General features: G+C 39.4%; 1 protein-coding gene across 1 annotated transcript; it reads right to left on the reverse strand.

Annotated features, from left to right (window-relative positions):
- Window positions 1-3,883: 3,883 nt before the first annotated feature.
- On the reverse strand, window positions 3,884-6,964 carry npbwr2b (neuropeptides B/W receptor 2b). Its single transcript, XM_057363339.1, has 2 exons — window positions 5,969-6,964; window positions 3,884-5,651 (listed from the first exon to the last, which is right to left on the reverse strand). Exon 2 carries the CDS (start codon window positions 5,521-5,523, stop codon window positions 4,519-4,521), a length of 1,005 nt encoding a protein of 334 aa, XP_057219322.1. The 5' UTR covers window positions 5,524-5,651; window positions 5,969-6,964; the 3' UTR covers window positions 3,884-4,518.
- Between the last annotated feature and the right edge of the window lie 14,349 nt (window positions 6,965-21,313).

A 21,313-nucleotide genomic window follows, 5' to 3' on the forward strand; every position in this document is an offset into this window, starting at 1 on the left:
ATGTGATTGTTACAAACATCATACTATACAGTATATGAATATTTCAGGTTGTCCTGGACAATACTCGCATGCAGTGCTATGCGCAAGCGTCACGACACTAATCAAAGGCAAACAACGTTTCTATGGCAACCTCTTGCACCCGCAGCCCAGATTCAAGCTACCTTGAGCGCGAGGAGTAAAGAAGAGCGAGCGTCATGCTTTTATTGAAAGTTACGGCTCTCTGTGGCATATGATACAGAACTCGTTGGCTCGCTATAATCACATGTAAAAAGTTTTAAAAACACACCATGCAGCAAAGTATCTGGTGAGCATATATTTGACCCTGGACGACAAAACCAGTATTAAGGGTCAATTTTTCTTAAGGGTCAAAAATCATCTGAAAGCTGAAGAAATAAGCTTTCTATTGATATGTGGTTTTTTAGGATAGGACACTATCTGGCGGAACAACAACTATTTACAAAGCTGGAATCTGAGGGTGCAAAAAAATCAAAATATTGAGAAAATCGCCTTTGAAGTTGTTAATCTGAGGCACTGTAGCACTGTATAGCATCCACTCACAAAAATAAAGTTTTTATACATATACAGTAGGAAATTTATAAAATATCTTCATGGAACATGATCTTCACTTAATATCCTAATGATTTTTGGCAAAAAGAAAAATCGTTAATTTTTACCCATACCATGTATTTTTGCCGATTACTAAAAATGTTCCTGTGCTACTTAAGACTGGTTTTGTTGTCCAGGGTCACATGTATATAGTATTTTATGCAATGGCTGCTTTGCAAAAATGAATTAACCAAAACTAGAAAATGGCTCTTTGTATAAAAAAGGTTCCCGACCCCTGACCTATAGAGTAGAATTGAATACTTTGTATCTTCAAAGAGTGTTTAGTTTGATCACATTTATTAATGGCAGACACAGCTCTACAATTATTTCCGAAAACAGATGACCTCCTGCACGCGTGCGGTGGGGGGGATGGAACTAAAGCACGTGCGCAACCTATTCGAACCATTGCCAATAAAAAAACACAGACATATGACTCAGTTTCACTTACCGCGTGCGGTTCATGTCCGGCAAGTTTTAGTGCTGGTACCGCTCCATCTATCAGTTTCAAACGATTTCCGAATCCAGCGTTATTTCCACCATTTATATAACATTCCTCACCGAAGCGCAGTGAACAAATTTAACACAGCTGAACTTCGCGAACACAGTGTTCTCTCTCTCTTGCTCCAGCTGGTTGACGTGTGTGCATGCTCCTTCTCCTGCTCTCCCTGGTTGACACGTGGGTGTGCTCTTTCTTCTCACTCTGGCGGGTTGACGCATGGCCATGCTTTTCCGGGAGAATTGTCCAATAAGGGACTAAGAAAAGTTACAAAACAGATTTTTATGTTCTAATAAAACTTTCCGAAACCTATACGAACGCTGCGGGAGTGCATCGAGCACAGAAATACTACGTTATACATCCAACTCGTTTTTTTGACAAGTTGACCATGTCAAGCATTGTAAATAGTCAGAATGCATGAAACAATTTGGCACCCCACCTTTAAATTAAAACTTGCTGTGAGCTGCTGTAACCAGCTGGTATTGTATTTTTTGTCAAGTTTCAAATAGGAAATATTTTTACCAGGAGGTTAAGAGGTATATCTTTTGGTTTCTGGTCTCTGCGGTTCACCTTTACACACACTCTCTGCTCAAAATGTGTGTAACTCTCACTGCTCCATCTGCACTGATTTCAGTGCTCAAATCCGATACTTTCACCAACACTGATTGAAGCATGATCTTCACGAAATGTAAAATATATTGCATGTTAAAGCTATTTCTATGTTTCATGTTACTTAAGGAAACAATACTTTCAACCATTTTTTAAAACATCAGTCTGCAATAAACATTTTGAACAGATCTTAACACAGAGATGTGTAATGAGATCACGTGATGGCTTTCCATTTCTTTATAGCAGACAGGCACATTCCCCCACAGGATAGGCATCTCCCCAACAGCATGTCATTGATTTGCGAGGCTGCAGAGGATGGGGCATAATTGAAGTTTCTGACTGGGCGCCCCTACGTGTTTGACTTGTGGACACAGGATGCGGGAGAGACTTCAATCTCAGATACAGGTGACAGGCAAATCAATGGCCAGCAGACCCCAGTGTTTGCAACAGAGCTCGACCGAGTGTCACAAAGTCAATTGCAGTAATGTGACTTGATCACTATCACAAACATGAGGCAACAGCAACGGTTTTAATATTTAAAGTCTTGGAGACGTCAAAATGATAAGGATATGGATCAGTCTTGGGTGGTGTTTAATGCCAGTAGTGACACTTTTTAATATACGTGGTAGTTTCGTTGGAAAACATCAAACGGGACAACAGGCATTCAAGGGTGCAAAGCAAAAAGATGGCGATGAACGATCGCCATCTAGCGTCATTACGAACTGTTGATAACTACACGAAGTGGTATAGGCATATGGCAATTCAGGTAATGTTGTGGAAAAATATTGTGACCTAAGCTTTTTTAAATGTCATTTAAAAAAGCTTATATTAGTTATAAAAGGCGGCAATTTTCCTCCAAGCATCGTCATTACGCAAAAATAAAGATAACAGGAACATACCTATATATATATATATGTAGGCTATATAGGTATATAATATTTTATGGTAATTGTAAACGTTGGTAATGTGACGAGTAATTTACATTTGAAGTACCATATATTTGAAAAGGCCAAGATAGGCAGAAACGGTGATCGCGCATTGCCCTCTGCTGTCTGTTGCGCGCAGTTACCGAGAGAACGTGTCTCCTTGTTTCATGCATTTGTGAAGTTGATTCACAGTCGTTGAATTTGCTTTACCATAGTACCATCGCTTCCACTAGACTTCTGCAAAATCATAATCCAATAAATATCAGATAAATCAACGGCTTTCAAAATTTTGTTCTAATATTTTTTACATTTTATTTATCTTTGACGAATGTATCTTTTGAACAACAAATAACAACCGTTTTATTGTAGTAACAAACCCTGAGATTCATATACTGTGAAGGAACCGGATCCACCGCATGTACACCCTCGAGGTATTGAGCGCGTCACTGCCTGCCTGGTGACAATACTAGCATGAACGCGCACAAATCCAGTACCACAAATCTATACCGCCAGGTGGCGTGTTTTAGGAGAAACCTTTTTTGCGGAAAATACTACAGCACCTCGTTCCTTCTTGAAGACTCTAAAAAAATTTTTTTATGATTTATTACATGCTAAATCAATGTTAATCGCAAAGTTGATTCAACGTTAAATCAATTGGTTTGCTTCCTGGGAATGTCTGTTTAGCTGGTTGCCAAGACACTGGTCGGTCGATCGATCACGTGACCAAAAGCTACAGTCAATAATTGATTTTACTTCTTCAGTGAATGTGTGTTTACAGAAGGCTGTATCATATTGTTCCACTTGAGTTCTTAATGAAGGTTCGGGAGGAACTTAGTCATCTAGTCCTGGCAATGACATCATAAGAGTACTTCACTGAAGTGCTTCTGTCATCTCTTACCGTAAGCTCCGCATTTAATTATTCTATGAACAGATGAAGTCATCTGTTTAGATGTGTTAAAGTCCTAGACATTTTTCCATTTACATTTTTCAAGTGATTTTGCTTTGTGAATTAAGCTCATACACAACGTTAGGCCATAGCGTCATTAATATCAATACAAATGTGAATAATGTAGCCTACATGTCATCATTTCAGGCGATGTGAATGGAAGCAACAGTCACTGCTTTATTATCTTCATTATCAGAAACCCCTTGTGGTGGAATGCTCAAGATGAAAACTTTGGCGACTTGCTGGAGTAACAGTAATCTACCACAACCTCCAAGTTAAAGAAAAGACAACTGATTTCGTTCATTTTATTTACAACATCTATTGAAAAGGCAATGTTACATGCTTCATTGTGTTGGTCTGCATGATATCAAATTTGCATCCCAGCAAGCAAAGCTCGCATCACAGCATTTCAGCGTATTAAAGTATTATTAATCCAACACATCTTGATAAACACAAGCATAAATGCTTTACATTGTATTCATTACGAAAGAGAATAACTCTGATGATGCTCCATGTGACAAAAGCAGGACTATACAAATATATACACACAGCCCCTGCTTGAGCACATGATGCCGTGACGTCAGCAATGATAACGCAGTTTTAATAGTTCGCTAATTGCAGTTTCTAAGGCCCTCTTGGCAGACATTAATGTTTCAACGTTGCTACAGTACATTTCAAAATATTTCAGTCCCATTATATTTCACTATAAAGAAAGCACAGGCGATTGAGAAGCACGAGAGGGAGACAAACGCTCATACTTGAATTTACTGCCAGGAAAATAATGTTCTTATTGTGTAATAAGAGAAAAGAAGTGGCTGAGACAACACAAATCTAGTAAACTTGCCTACACGAGCTGCTCACTGGACACTGGCGTACTTTCAAATCCGCCGAACCCACTGAAATGTAGTTGTAAGTTGATTAAAAGTTGGTTACATTCATGCAGGTCTACATTCTAACATTTTCTTGAAGGCTTTTCTGAAACTGTCGTCGAGGAATGCGTAAAGGAATGGGTTCAGACAAGAGTTGGCGTAGCTCAGGCTGGTGATAAAATACGAAATCCCGATGAGAAGCGGTGTGGTCCGGAGGTCCGTGGTTAGCGCTACGATGGTGCTAAGGTGAAAAGGCGTCCAACAGAACAGGCACACGGCCAGTACGATGAACACCATTATAGTCACTTTTTTCTTTGCTTTGTCTAGCGCTTTGGCGTTGGTGTTCAGCCGCATGTTTCTTAATTTGTACAGCATCATGGTGTAAAGAATGCAAATTGTAGACACCGGGATGGCGAAGCCCAAAATGAGGGTATATATCCTGCTCGCTTTGAACCATAAACTTTCAGGGCTGGGGAAACTCAGCACGCAGCTTTTCCTCTCGGGACTGATGTACACTCCTGCGAACACTGTGAAGGGCATCACAATGAGGATCACCAGCAGCCACACGCACAGACTGACTATTTTAGCAGCCCGGTATGTGCGGTACGGCATGCGCTTGGAGCGCACCGTCGACAGCACCACCAGGTACCTGTCTACGCTCATAACGGTCAGAAAGTAGATGCTTGAGAAGATATTATAATGGTCGATGCTTAAAATGATTTTGCACAGCACGTCGCCGAATGGCCAGTAGTGTAACAGATGCTCGGCTATGTTGATGGGCAAAACTAAAGTGAAGAGGTCATCTGCGATCGCCAAGTTGAGAATAAACATGTTGGTCACCGTCTTCATTTTGGGTGCCTTCAGGATCACATAGATGACCGCCGTGTTGCCCGTCAGACCTACCGCACATATGACGGAGTAAATAACCGGGAGGACCACATACAGATCTGCGTAAAAGTAGTCAGCGGGAGGCGTACAGTTCAAATCGCTCCGATTCGGAGAGTCGTAATATAAGTACATGCTAAAGTTACATGTTGGATTTGGGTCGAACAGGCGTGTGGTGTTTTCCATACTGTGTCAGTTGCGCTTCCAATGGTAGCTTTCTTGACTTTACCAAGCTTCGCTCTGGCTATCGCGGGTATCTCCACAAATCTATGGTGGTCGGTGTCTCTCATCTGTCTCTCTGCACATCACGAGATCTGAGGATGATACAAAATATTGACTACAGGACTACATAAACAAATCCACGTTGTGATGAAAACTTTATGCAGAAATGATCTCTTAAGTACGATTTCGTTTCATTTGATAAAATAATGTAGAACGCATTTTAATGAGAGATAAACATGTATTTGACCAAGCATCGTTACGCGCATACAAATTCGTATAAAGTAAACGTTTCTTTTATGAATTCCACATATTTGCTCCCATTAATTCGATGTAAAACTCAAATGTATATTATTCAAAAGTTAGAAATAGGCTTCCAGAGGTAACACTGGAAAAAGGTGCGAGTGCTTACCGTGTACGGATTTAATTCTCCGTGCGCTCTCTCCACTCTGTGCCAAGCAGCTCGCCTCGCTCTTTTCCCAACAAGTTAACGGAACGAAGTGCGACTGATGACGTCACCGTCACATCTCCCTCCTCCCGTGTACAGATTCGCGCATTCTTTTGCTTGATTTTATACATTAAAAATTAATTAATCAATAAACAAGGATGCTGAACCGTGGTGAATGTTCCAGGCAGATACCACAGGAAAAGTGAGTATGGTCGTACTCTTTAACATGCATACAGAAAGCATTAAGATGGTAGACTATAGGCCTATCTTTCACTGTTATCCTACATCCATGTTTTTATTTCATTCACTTGAACACTTGAAAATTCATGTGTTTATAGATAAATGCTAATTTGAACCTTTATCAAGGCCATGCAACTAATGTCCAAGCTTAATCTTACCTATTATGTGTATGTGATAGTGTGTTGTTCTTGGCATTTTGGAGGTTTGTCAGAATATATATTTTTGCTGATGAATGCATATATGTATATGTAAATACATAAAGTTGAGGAGGTATGAAGCGTTTGAATGTAAAACCTATAATGTGCGTTTCAGAGAAAAAAAAACATTTATATAACATTTATTTAACATTATGCTAACACTTTACCAAATATCAGTTATGCTAAATATAGACCATCTTTTTTCTAAACCCTGCGTATTGTCGCTGTTGTAAAGCTGGACCCATCATAAATTCATCTCTGCGAGCTTTATTTGATCAAATGATGTAAAGTAAACAACTTCACCATTCAGGTGAGAATTCATTCACGCTGATTTTCCTCTCCACGGAAATGGGGTATATGCAGGCGATGACGTACTTCCGCTAAAATCTCAGCCAGCTAAGCCACTTCCGCTCTCATTGCGCAGAGGTTATTTTTCATCAAGTGATAACGATGTGTTTAGTAAGAAAATGTTCAAATTTCAGTGAACCGAAAGCACTACGGTTGAACATTGATTGCTATATGCTTTGCGATCATGCCTTGAGTAAGTGCAAAAGTTTACTTCACTTTTTTCAAATTTGTGAATGTAGCTTGAAATGAATAGCCTGAAGCGCTTCTCCTTTTTGGTTGTCGATGTATGACGTAGTGTTTAGATCATTTGACTCACGTCATTGACCGTAATCTATGTGCATCTTGAGCGACCGAGTAAAAAACGCAATTGTTTTCTATGGACGCTACATGTGCGGATGTAACAGAGCTGGCTGAGCTCCATGGGCGTATACCCCATTAGGTTGGGATCATATCCTGCCAATCACAGTGACAGCTTCAGGTCTTTTCACTGTGACCTCAAGCTGAACACACGCTGAGCTCTGCGGTATCTCTCAAGAAACGTGAAATGTTCATTAAGGTGAATTAGCTAATAATCTGTGTGACGCTTCCTAGTTTCTGTTTCTCATTTCAGTTCCGTGATTAAAGAAGAAACATTCTTTGTGAACCAGCGCCCCTTATCTGTGTTTCCAAATGATGAGCTTTATGAGCTGCACTAACAAGACTGTTTCAGAGGGACTCGTGCCTGATTGGCCCTCTTTATGACAATCAAAGGTAATTGACTTCTGATATGCCCATGTTTCAGGGAGGTAATGACCTGCACATAAGGAGAGAGGAAGATGGCAGATTTTAAAATGCTCTAAGACCTGTGGGCATCACGGTGCCAAATGGTTAAATTGGAAGACCGTGTTGTGTAATGATCATACACCACAAGAAATAATTGACTCTAGGTTGCTGTCTTTATAAGGTGATAAAAATCTATAGATGATGTTTATTTTAGATTATATATGCTATTTTAATCTTTATTTTTTAAGTTAATAAGTAATACAGCAGCCTTGAGGAGGTGTTGAGGTATAATAGCCACAAATACAGGTATACAATTAACAGTCTCACAACTGCACTTCAATACATTGACAATCTATGACATCGCAAAAGTTATGCAAGTAGGAATCATCATTCATTTAGTACACGGTTTTTAAAGACGGTCATCATCATGTGTTAAAACAAACGTGTGCTCATATAAAGTATACACACGTGTACTGTGATTTAAAGCTTTAATCTCTTTAAAGATTTAAATATTTCTATTGTTTATACCCACTTTGCTCCACCATGTGAGCTGCATATCATCAGGATTAAAAGATCAATCCATAACCAGTTATGTGTCCCTACATTTTTAGATGATGTCATATTTCTCAGGGCTCGACATAAAGGACTGCCCGATGGCCCGGGGCCAGCATGGGAGATCCTCGGGCCAGTTGAGAGAACTGTCACATTGTCATGGAAATTTATAATTTGTACATTTTTAAGTAAAGACTTAAAGGAAGTACAACTTGGGGCAGTCGTGGCCTAATGGTTAGAGAGTCTGACTCTTGACCAGAAGGTTGCCAGTTCGATTCTCAGGGCCGACGGGTAATGACTGAGGTGCCCTTGAGCAAGGCACCTTACCCCTACTTGCTTCCCGGGCGCTGCAGTGATAGCTGCCCACTGCTCCGGGTGTACGTGTGTTCACCACTTGCTGTGCGCAGTGTTGGGTAAGTTACTCTGAAAAAGTAATTAATTACTAGTTACTAATTACATATTCAATAGTGTAATTAGATTACTGTACTAATTACTCTCTCCAAAAAGTATTTAGTTACTTATTACTAATTACTTTCTATATCCTTTATCAACCTTGATTAGTTAAGTGATTGAAGGATAGACATGAAATGGCTTATTTAATTCATTCAAATAAATAATATTAAACTACATAAAGTACTCTTATTAACTCACCAAAGTATTACAAATGTGAGAATTATACATTAAAGCAAGGATTTTCAAATTAGGCTTTGAATTTTGATGTCAATTCCACTATTGCACACACATATTACACAAAGTATTTAGTTTAATTACATCAGAAGTAACTAATTAAATTACAGAAAAAATAACAGTAATCCCTTACTTTACTTTTTCAAGGGGAAAGTAATTAAATTACAGTAACTAATTACTTAGTAACTAGTTACACCCAACACTGGCTGTGCGTGTGTTCACTACTCACTGGGTGGGTTAAATGCAGAGGTCACATTTCGGGTATGGGTCACCATATCTGACTAATAGGTCACTTTCACTTCACTTCACTTATTTAAATATTCCCATGAAGATGCAAACGAGGACTGGATTCGGTTCTCACGTGCTGTTTAAAGCGGCCCTAACACACGCGGTTTCTGCCAATCTCATATTAATCTTCAGTACCTATAGAGTAGTATTGCATACTTCGTATCTTCGAAGAGTATTTAGTTTGATCACATTTATAAAAGATAGATACAGCTGTACGATTATTTCCGAAAGCATACGGGGGGGGGGTGGGGTGAACAAAACACAGACATCAGTTTCACTCACCGCCTGCGGTTCATGTCCGGCATCTTTTAGCACAAACAAACACCTGAACTTCGCGAACGTATGCTCTGTCTCTCTCTCTCTCTCTCTCCTGCACACAAGTGAAAGTGACGTCTGCGCGTGCTCCTTCTCCTGCTCTCCTTGCTGCCGCGTGGGCATGCCGTGTGCTTTTCCGGAAGAATTGTCCAATAAGGGACTAAGAAAAATTGTTAAGAAACGGTTTTATATGTTCGAAAAAAAACTTTCCGAAACCTGTACGATTGCTGGGGGAGTGTATCGAGCACAGAAATACTACATAATATGCCCAACTCGTTTTTTGACAAGTTGACCATTTTAAGCATGAGAAGACTGCACGTTTAACATTGTAAAGAAGTCAGAATGCATGACACACCGTTGCACCACCCCTACGCGCGCAGCCGGAATGCTGCATCATACAACGCGCAAAATACTGAATTGAGTTCTCTTTCATGTCTTCTTACTCTTAAAGGTCTCTGCATACTACATTCGAAATTGAAAAACGACCGTCTGTGACCTGATTTCGAACTAAATCTGGTCCAAACGACAATTCGTTTCACTAGTTCGCCGCAGCAAACCAAACAGAACTCTCCGGGAAAGTTTGTGTCGGCCGGTAAACAACCTCGAGCCACCATTGGTCCATGGCCATTACGTAATAGGTGGGTGTGTTATGTAGCGCCGCCTGGTCTGTGTCATTTTATTTACCATCTGCTTTTCCTCTTTTGCTTGTCTCTTTCCTTTAGAAAAAACAAACACACAGCTATGCGCTTGCGATAACGCTCATTCGTCATTGCAGACATCTTTATTGTTTGTGTGGCCATGTGCGCAGAGGCTATTTGCATACGTCATGTAAACCCCGCCTCCAGAAACAAAGGGGTGTTGGATTGTTCGAAAACACTATACCGTCTCTCAACGTTTTCGAGCTTCGTTTTACCCCCAAACGCAGAACGAAAGTGCAATTCACCTGGACTATGCCGAGCCCTTTAATCTGATATATCGACACAAAATTATGCCAAAATGCCATTATTACTAAGTATACTTGTAAAAAGTAATAAATTATGTCTAATGGGAACAAAACACATGTGGAAACAAAATGCATGTTACATTATATTAGATCCGTGCTTCTCTTAAAGGGGCAGCAGCATAATAAACGTCTCAGTTTTGTTCATCAAATAACAAAGAACGAAGACAAAAAACACTCACTGCTCTTCACTGATTAAATTATAACTTGAGTAAGGTTAAATCAATATTATATTTAATACAGTGAAGACTATAAAGTATTTACAGTATTTAATTTCTGTACCTGATAAATACTATTATAAGACCAATCTAAAACACCTGAAATGCACTGATTATTTGTATGTTTGCGTTATTACATTTATCTGTGTTATTGCACATCCTTTGATTACTTGATCTTATTTGATTACTTACTGATTAGTTGTTTTCAACAATAGTTGAAATTTTTGAGTTATAGGCTAATAGTTTTTATGGTATCATACGCTTATTTATTAAGATTACATAGGTAATCAAACCAACAAACAAGTAACTAGATATTATTTTGGCAGGACCAGTAAAAATTGGAATCACTTGCCTGACTGGGCCAGTAGAAAAAATCCTTAGCGTTGAGCCCTGTTTTCTAGTTTTTGCTAAGTAACAGTGTTGAGCAAAAAAATGATGTCTAATGTTTTGAGTAACTAGCGAGTTACATACATGCTTCTATTCTGTGTATCTTTGGAGACATCATTAGCTTGAATTCATGGTTCATGAGCACAGAGAAGTGGTCAGAGGAGACAATTGTCCCAAGTGGGTGAATTAAATTATTTATCACTTGAAGCAAAGCAATTGATTCTACGAGAGACTGAGGGGAATGCTCCTATGTGCCACATGATTTTTTTTAAGTACTGTAAAGTGATGTCTGGGGAAGCATATTTGTACAATGTTTGCTTGTATGCTCCATCAGGCTGGATTAAACGATCAAAATATAAGTTGTATTGTACAAGGTGGCTTCTTATATGCACAGAAATACAAAAAGCTTGCAGGACAAAAAGCATACATTGGCTACAGTTTATATGGTATTAATATTTGTTGATACTCTTATTTTGGTAATTATTTGAAGTCAATTATCTGGCTCGGTAAGTTATTTAAGTTGGAGTTGGAGCAGTTTTGCTCATTCTCCTTCAATTTCATCAATATTACTCTTCAACTATTCAGTCTTTTATGGGTAGATTGTAATTTGTATTGTATTGTAATTTGTGGATGGAGGAATTGGTGAGATGGCAATAAGTAGGATTTGCTGGAGCAAGACCATGGTTTGATGAGGGTTTGAAGGCAGAAAGCCAGGCTGTTATCTCCGCTGATGGCAGCTATTGACAGATCAACTTTAGCATGGATTAATTACTGTACATGCAAAATGTCAAACTTTGTCATATTTGACTGTAAACATCACTCTACAGTAGGTCGTACCCTAGATTTATAGATAAAAACTTATAGATATCCTAATCATCCTCAATTGTATCTTAATCATAATTCTATTACCCTATGTTTATTCTATCCATTTATCTGCAACTGTGAAATAATGTGCCACGTGTTATAATGTGCGCCACCTTGAAAATCAAAAGATGCTGGTGATGGGTGGGCTGATGGAGTCTACTATATACAGTAACATATAGAAATCAAAGAACGCGAGGTGCCCACCTGCTCAGAAATTCTGATTACAGGTGATTGCTCATAATGTTCTTCACATCTTCATGTGTTGTTCTCGACACACATCAGGAGGTATTAAGACAAGGCAGGAAGTCTCAAGACAATTTCAGGTTGTTTATGTCTTTCCTGTGCATTCGCTCAAGAAATAATTGCAATAGGCATATTGGCTTGTTTACCTGTTTGTAATTGGATGTTTATTTAATGGAGGGCTATTGTCTCAGGCTATAAACACAAATCACTTTTCTGTCATCCAGCACTGTGCTGTCTTTGTGAAACCCAATTAAACATGTTTTTCAAAACACAGTGACCAAAGCAGGATTAGTACCATGTTTTGGATCAAACTATACTGCTGGTTTTATATTTTAAAACAATATTCTGACAGTACTGTAGCTCTAGTTTGTGTAATATAGCACTTTTGAATATATTAGTTAAAGAATAAGAACATAGGCATGAATATATCAAAGTTCCCTGGAAAATATTTCCTCTCATGTTTATAAAATAACAACCCAGTTGACTATTTTCTAGTTATCTAGTTTCTAGTTTTAGGCTTTAAGTGCTGCTTCACATGTGCATTAGGCTATGTTTTGCATATGCTGTAATTACATGCTTTGACATGACATTTTCCTCACTTGTTGACATAGTAAATGAACCATGAGAGCCCGAATTAGATTTTATCTATAAGGAACTCTTTTCACAGAGAACTAAACCCTCATCAGCATTTTTATTGCACAGAAAGCATGCAGGACATCATACTCAGCTATGCACATTTGTCTTTCATAGTGTTACAGTAGATGTATAAAACAATGCAAGTCTGTGACACCTCCGAATGCAGCATGCCAAAAGTAAATCATGTGGAGTTCCATTAGAATAGGTCATAAATCAGTCATTTTTTATAACAAACAAACAGTAAATACATAAATGAATGCATGCCTCTTTACATTGTAGAAAATCATTGTACAAGGGATGGGCAATTCCCTACAAATGTCAACCTTACCATAAAAAATAAAGTTTTTACCAAAAGGTTTTTACTATTCTGATAACACAGATTCAACATTTGGTGGTTCAAAAACCCATGTGAGGTCCCAAAGTTTTTAAAGCATTTGATTTATTTTTAGAGCATGATCCATTTTCCGGATTGTCACATCCATAACAGTCAATATTCCTCATGAATAGACACATGACAATAAAAATAAAGTGACTCTGTTATGTAAAGAGCCCCCCCTCCTCCATTTGTTGGGTATTGTTGCTTCCGGTTTGTGTATTTTAGTTCACAGAAATCCTACAAAGTTTGATATCTCTCAGAAATGGTGTCCTTTTTTGTCACATCCATAACGCATGTTTATTTCCCTTTTTTAAAGTAGAAAACTCATGCTCAGATTTATATTTTTCTAATGTTTAGACTCTATCAACAAGCTTTTATTCAAATATAAACAGATCGTTCAGCATTTTGGTAACAAATACATTTTCTGAGCGTTTATATGGCACATCCCTAACACAAAATGTCACGTCCATAATACTGGAATTGCCGGTTTATAACTTTAAACTCTGAGGGCTTCTGTAAAAAAGCAAAATCAAAGATACATCCCTAAATGAAATTTCACAGATGTTCTTTGAATTTAAAGCTGTTATTCTCTGAACTTTGTAGGGTAAAAAACAGGCTTCTCCAACATTCTTGGACGTATTAATATTGCTTTTACTAGTGAAAAACAATTCCATGACAACCTTGATCAAAAAATGCTTTTTTTTGGTTTACGTTCTGTTGATGTAAAACTTCATTTAACATAAAAAAATCCCCCCAAAAAAGTGCTCAGTGACGCACGCCTGTGAGTGCAGAACCTCCTGTACTATATTATTTTTAGCCTGTGCGTGTCATGGAGATGATGTTATCAGCGTTACACCTATAGACTCTGGTCTTTTAGGTGGAACTGTGAATAGGGAAACATTGCTCTGAGTCTTCTCAAAAACGTGTTTTAGAGCATCACTGCCATGACATTCCTTTGATGTCTCTCAACCAGTCTAAGTGAGCCCACCCTTAGGGTTTGCACAAAAACATCCGTTCCTCCCGTACAGAGCTCGCACATTTTCCTGTTTCAAATCTTTTGACTGCGTGCGATTTACAGATGAGACTTTATAGAACATTTGAATTTTTCACTGAAATTCAAGTAAATGAATTGATGCTTTCATTTCATGTTAGGTTTCATATTATTCATTTCAGCTTAGATATCTAGGCAGGAAGACCAAATTGTGATGATCAAAATTACACACAAACAATCCATTTTTTCCCTCACGCCTTACTGGCAAAAGAAACCAATGCTCTTCAAAGGTTCACTCTCGAGTATACAAAAACATATTGACAATAATGTTTACATAGGATTTAGTGGCAATGAAGTGTCTATGTCTGAACCCTCAAGCTTTTATTTTGTTGGAAAACTGACAAAAAAACTCATAATTTCATTGACAGCAGTAGGCCTACGTGTCTTAAGTCTAGTTTAACTTATAAGAAATGTTTTCCAATCTGTGAATATGAAAATGAAGTAAACCTTGTACATTTTGATCTGAGAATGCTTAAAGTGACTTTTCTTTCAAACTGATGGAACTAAGATTTCATTCATCTCTTAGAAGTACAGTAGATATGTTTTTCAGTAGTGCTGTTTTGGAACCTGTTGTGTTAATTGATGGAAACGCTACTAAACGCGTGATACTTTTGCAGACAACACAGGCCAAGAGTGAGCTATTTTTAACACAAATTGGCATAACCAAATTTGAGTCATCCCAGAGGAAAATAAATCTGCTCATTGGTTGCTTTTTCTAAGGTCAGGAGACATAGTGTCATGGTTTGCGTGGCGGAGAACCCAATTGCAGGCGACAAGGACGTAAGGGGTTAACCAAGAATATATTTATTGAACAAAAACAAAAGTATAAAACAAAACACCCACGATGGGGAAAAAACCAAGGAAACAAGATAACACGAAGCAGATATGACATAGATTAACTAAGACTGGGTAAACTGAACAACACTAGACAAACGCTAAATAACAGACTTACAAAAACTCGACTTGACTTCGGAATCTTCACACTGACCACTAGACCGGACAGGAACAAGCACAAGATACAGGGTACACAGGTACAACGCAAGAGCACAGGACAATGAAACATGAGCACTATTTAAAGGGGAATACAAACGAAGGATAATTGACGAGGGCAGGTGGGGAACATTAGACACGGCAGGGAAGCAATACAGGAAACGAGAGGGGCAGGGCCAATGACAAGACAGGAGAAAACACATGAGATGTAAAACGTAAACAACTCATGGCTTTCTCACATAAAACCTAAGGACTCTGTCCCGATTCTGCCACACGACTAGAAATTCGGAAACAAGAAGGCAGGACCGTGACATATAGTTGGGATTCTCCTATGTTTCTCCTATGCATTTATTTCATATTAAGTATAGTGTAAATGTATTAACATATTTATTGACATGACTTACTGATATAAATTATAACTCAACTTTATTTGGAGTACTATTTATACACAATACACATTTCTTCATATTAAGCCTGTGGTTAAATAAAAATGTGTTCTAATCTCACTTTTGATTAGGATTTTATGATTTCTATCAAATTAATCTTGCAATGCAAGATATTTAAAGTGTACCTGAAGCATACTTGCAATAGTTCCACTTTAGCACAATCAAATACATATAAATGTATCTTTTGTTGGACTACAGCATTATTTCTGCACAATTAAAGTATATTAAGTACAAAATGAGTTGTTCCAATTTAGTATACCACAAATACAATCGCAGTGTATTTTCATTAAGTACATAAAATGTAAATGGATTTGCAGTATACTTGGCATGAAATAAATGTATTTCAAATACAAATACATGCATTATACATTTCTGAATATCAAGGCTGACTCATTTAAATTTATCTTCAAAGCCCATCATTGTACATGCAGTGCATATTCCAAACAAGGAATTCAATCTGATTGAGTCAAACTGAATAATTACTGTCCAAGCTGCAAGAATGACCAAATACAAAAGCTGCAAAGTGATTTGGAGTTGTTCCCTGTGTCCCCTGTAGTTGGCTGATTCTCTTTTTGAGAAGCAGATACTAAGGCTTGGAATTCCCAGATAACTCGACAAACATTCATGAAAAGTAATGTAAAAATATAATGATATAATATATAACTAATAAACTAAATATATGAAAATAGTAAAGAATAATAAAAATAGAATTGTCAGAATTGCATCATCTTTAGAAAATACAAGCACATGCACACACACACACACACACACACACACACACACACACACACACACACACACACACACAGGTCTATATATATGATCTATCAACACTAAACTGACACGATCACTAAAATATGTCAATGCATGTATTGTGCTTGATTGAAATGGTATGGATGAATGACATAGAATCTATCTTCAACATCACGAACATCACATCATTTAAAGTTTATGAGAGTTCAATGGCTTTACAAAGTGTGCACCAATAAATAAGCCTATATTAATAGTGAAAATACGCAGAAATAAGTTATATACGCAGAAATTAATGTTATTCTTTATTTGTTGATACAATGAAAGCTGTACAATTTAAGTGCATATGGCACATGATTTATTGTTAGAAATAGTAATGTACTGTACCATATGCTGTTATCAGGAAAAAAATAGGATAAGTAACCATGGAGCTTTCTTTGCTGATTGGCCAACCCTGTATGGTTGGAATGGCACATTACATTTTTAATACATACTCTCTTTAGAAACTTTGGAGGTGATAAATCTGAGAATGTTAGAGTTTCTAGTTAAGGAGAAAAATCTGAACACAGTGTGAGATGTTACGGAGATCTCTTATGAAACTTTAGAGGAGATAAATGTCAGAATGCTAGAGTCTCTAGCTAAGGGGAAAAGTCTGAGCACAGTGTGAGATGTTATGAAGATTTCTTGAATGGGTCCTGAAGTTCGGTGACATATTAACAAACCGTATGAATACATTGAAATCTAGCGTTTGAGCTTGGTATCAGAGTCTAAATTCAAAATATTGGAGAGGCAAGTTTAGTCAAGCAACGATTCTTCTCGGTTTCTTTTGATTGTTGTCAGAGAAAAATGTACAGGCACTCTATTGTTTGTGAACTTGTACCGGAAGTTCAGTTGGGGTCACAAAAGTGTGCATGTGCAGTAACTTTTGTTTATGTTGTTAAGATGAAACCGTCTATAGAATGTTTCTGATTGCCTGGCCTGCTTCTATGTTTCCTGTTGTCTGATTTGAATGCCGGTGCTTTTGTGTAATCAATACCTATTTATCCATAGAATAAATCTATCAGCCACATGGCAGTGAGTAGGCCTACTATGTAAAAACCGAAATCAATGTGCAACATTCAGCTATGGTTTTCACATGTTGTGTTTTATTCAAGCCAGCAGTCAAAAGGTACACATTCAAATATATTGCTTTGTTCTTTTTTTTACAAGGTGGCAGGCCAGGTGGTGCGGACCCTCGCTGTGCCCCTTTTATTTTCACTTGTCTGCTGCATATGTGCGCATCTTTCATGTGAAGTCGGAAGGAGAGCTGCAACAGTAATGATAGCACATGACTGTTCCATTCAGGTTTCATTGATTTTGAAGATGAATAAGGAAGATGAACGGAACAGGGGGTTTTCAGGGATCTGATGTTTTGATGTAGGGAGTGACAGAAGCTGACAGCTGCATCGGCTTCTCTTTAAGCACTAGGAAGTAATGACAGTATAACCTTTAACCGTGATGCAGGTTGAGCGGAGGAGTTTGTGACAGCAGCGGAGGGTTGTTCGGTCTTGTTAATGCTAGACTTCAGGTGATGAATCGGCATACATGTTGAGGTCAGAGAGAAGGGTTGAGATATTATTCAAAACAGAAAGATTATGTAATAACATGGGGAACCAAAGGATTTGTTTTGTATGGTGTAGTGTAGTTGCCCAAGCCTAGATTCCCATGATGCAACGGTAGACGGAGGGCAAATCATCCCAGCTGACTTCATAGGAGCCGAAATGCACTGATCTAGAAATGCCCATCTCTACCTTTACCCTTCTTCGAGGAGATACACTGGTCAGAAGACATTGTGTTAACTGACTTCCAACATAATACAACATGAAGAGTGATTGAACAGTGTAATGGGAATATTTTTTTCCCTATCGCTGACTCAAACATATTAACATTAACATTAATAAACACCAGGAAGAGGTGCAGGCTGTGAAAATTATGCCGAAAACCATCGTATTTGTGTTTTATATTTGACGTGAGAGTTAAAGGCGGGGTGTCCGATTTCTCTTAGCCGTTGTTGATGTTCAAATCACCAAAACAGACACACCCCTACCCCAATCTTTCGCTTTCGTCAGCGCTCGGCTCGGCTAATGTCCGTCCTGTGCACTGTGCACCTTACTGCTGATTGGCTACAAGGTTGTTTTGGTACTCGGCCCGACTCAGTTGTCTAAAGCGTAATTCGGAAATCGGTTACCCCGCCTTTAATTCATCCAAGACTTGTGCTCATATCAACATAAAAGTTGATTTAAGCTGTACATGAGAATCGCTAAAATGACTCAATATATTTTGAGATAAAAGTCTTGTTAATGATTTTTTGTTTTGTTCAAGTTATTTAAAGCAACAATTTTTCAATAACAGATAAATATGTAAAAGGAAGTGTTTTAAAGAGGGCTAAAGACACACTAAATGAACATGATAATAAACAGCTGGCTGATGTTTCCATTTGATGGCATGACATGGTTAGATGCAGAAGGTAAATATAATATATTAAGTTGGGTGTCCACCTTAGAGATAATCACCATATTTATAATGGAACCATTATATTTAAAATATTAGCCTGTATTAATCACATAATATCATAAAATATTATTTAATGTTAATACTGTAAATCTATATTAAATTATTATGAGATCTCCAATGCTTTCAAAATCTTTACTTTTTTAAATAAAAGTTTTTTTTTGTGACATTAACATATTTTAATAACAGTATATTTGTTGAATAAAAATGAATTGATTAATTTATAGAAAAAAGTGATTGTTTTAGTATTTACTCTTAAACATTATTACAACCATATTATTTTATGTAACGTATTTGTATCAATACTGTGTGCCTTTTACCTCCCCCACACCCCCATCATATTATATAGGGGCAGTTGTGGCCTAATGGTTAGAGAGTTGGACTCATGACCAGAAGGTTGCCGGTTCGATTCCCAGGGCCGGCGGGTAACAACTGAGGTGCCCTTGAGCAAGGCACCTTACCCCTACTTGCTCCCTGGGCGCTGTAGTGATAGCTGCCCACTGCTCCGGGGGTACGTGTGTTCACTACTCTCTGGATGGGTTAAATGCAGAGGTCACATTTCGTTGCCTTGTACATGTGCAATGACAATAAATTGAATCTAAATATTATACATTTATACGATTTGAAACAAAATTAACCACTTATTTATTTTCACACAACATATGTTGCTCCATAAATGTTTAATACAAACGTCAATTATTTTCTGCAACCATAAGATATGGGTGCAGTGAAAAGCAAATTGTTTTTTAAGGATGGTTTCCCTGATGGAGGGAACGAGACGTTGTGTCGAGCCGACAGATGGGGTTCGCTCTTGAGAACCTATCAACTTCTGACTAGTTTAGAAAAGGCCAATGAAATTGGCGAATGAGATTTGCATGCTGGACTCCGCCCCTGGATATCCGGGTATAAAAGGGAGACGGCGTGCTGCATTCATTCACCTTTTGGTCTGAGGAGCCTGAGCATCCCTCGACCGCTGCGGCGGGCGGCCAGCGTTGCAGCAAGAAGGACACAACGTCTCGTTCCCTCCATCAGGGAACTGAGGTTACATCCATAACAAAGACGTTCCCTTTCTGTCGGTCTCTCGACGTTGTGTCGAGCCGACAGATGGGGTTCCTATGGAAAATGCCACAGCGCTGTGCCGCGTCACAATCTCTAGCGGAGCGACGCTGACTGGCCTGGGCGAGTCAGACGTGAGCGCTAGCGCGAAATTGTAACCGTCCAGTGGAGAGGTAGGGGGTCCCAGAGCTTTTGAAGAAGAGGTGGGAAGCCCCTGCCACCGGCAGTCACGGGCAGAGGCCTTGATTCTCTAACAGCGAGAAGCCGCCCGGCACCGTAAGGGCCACCGGGTAAGCATTATTCCCCCTGGGGGAAAAACGCTACAGAGACCACTACCTACCATAGGGAGGCATTAGTGGAGACACCACATGGTCTCACCATCAGGGGAGAACTCATGGGAAAATGTGCGGAATGAAGCAGTTAACCGCAAGGTGGAGGTCCACCTAGGGAGGTCATGGGTTGGCGAGGTGGGAACCATTCATGAGGATACATCAGACGGAACCGCCCACGGGGGGGGGGGGCTACCACGTCTGGAGCACTAGGTTAGAGGAGCACTATTAGAGCTATGTGGTAGATAACACAACTGTTCCCCGGCCTAAGGGGCAGGGCTGCTCTGCCCAGCCTGCCCCCAGGAAGGTGCTTAGTGATGGATGGAATGCCTGTTCTTTACCCAGTGGGGAAAGAAGGGAGGCGTAAATAGCCGCTGATCCCCCTAGAGGAAGGGGGAAGGGCTTTCGCAGGCATACACCCTACCGGCTGCCGGTCCTACATGTTGCCCTGCAGGACGCGGGCTGACACCGGTCCCACGCGTAGGTATTAGAACCTCGCGAAGGTGTTGGGCGTAGATCAACCCGCAGCTCTGCAGATGTCTGCCAGAGAGGCGCCCTGAGCCAGTGCCCATGAGGAGTGTGCCTCACTCCTAACGGGCAGGGGCGATCTTGAGATCGGTATATCGTAGTGACGGCATCCACGATCCAGTGCGCCAGCCTCTGTTTGGAGACAGCCTTCCCCTTCTGCTGACCTCCAAAACAGACAAAGAGCTGCTCAGAGCTTCTGAAGCTCTGCGTGCGGTCCAAGTAGAGGCATACTAGACACAACACGGATGGGGTTGGGTTTTCCTCCCCGGTGGGGAGCGCCTGCAGGTTCACCACCTAGTCTCTAGGGGGAGTGGTGGGAACTTTGGGCACGTAGCCGGGCCGGGGTCTCAGGATAACGTGAGAATCACCGGGCCCGAGTTCTAGGCAATCTGTGGACACGGAGGGTGCTTGTAGGTCCCCTACCCTCTTGGAGGTGAGCGCCATCAGGAGAGCTGTCTTTATCGTGAGGTGAGAAAGACCGCAGCTCCAGGACTCG

Source organism: Triplophysa rosa, linkage group LG21 (assembly GCF_024868665.1).
Source record: "Triplophysa rosa linkage group LG21, Trosa_1v2, whole genome shotgun sequence".
In the NCBI taxonomy this organism is placed as follows: domain Eukaryota; kingdom Metazoa; phylum Chordata; class Actinopteri; order Cypriniformes; family Nemacheilidae; genus Triplophysa; species Triplophysa rosa.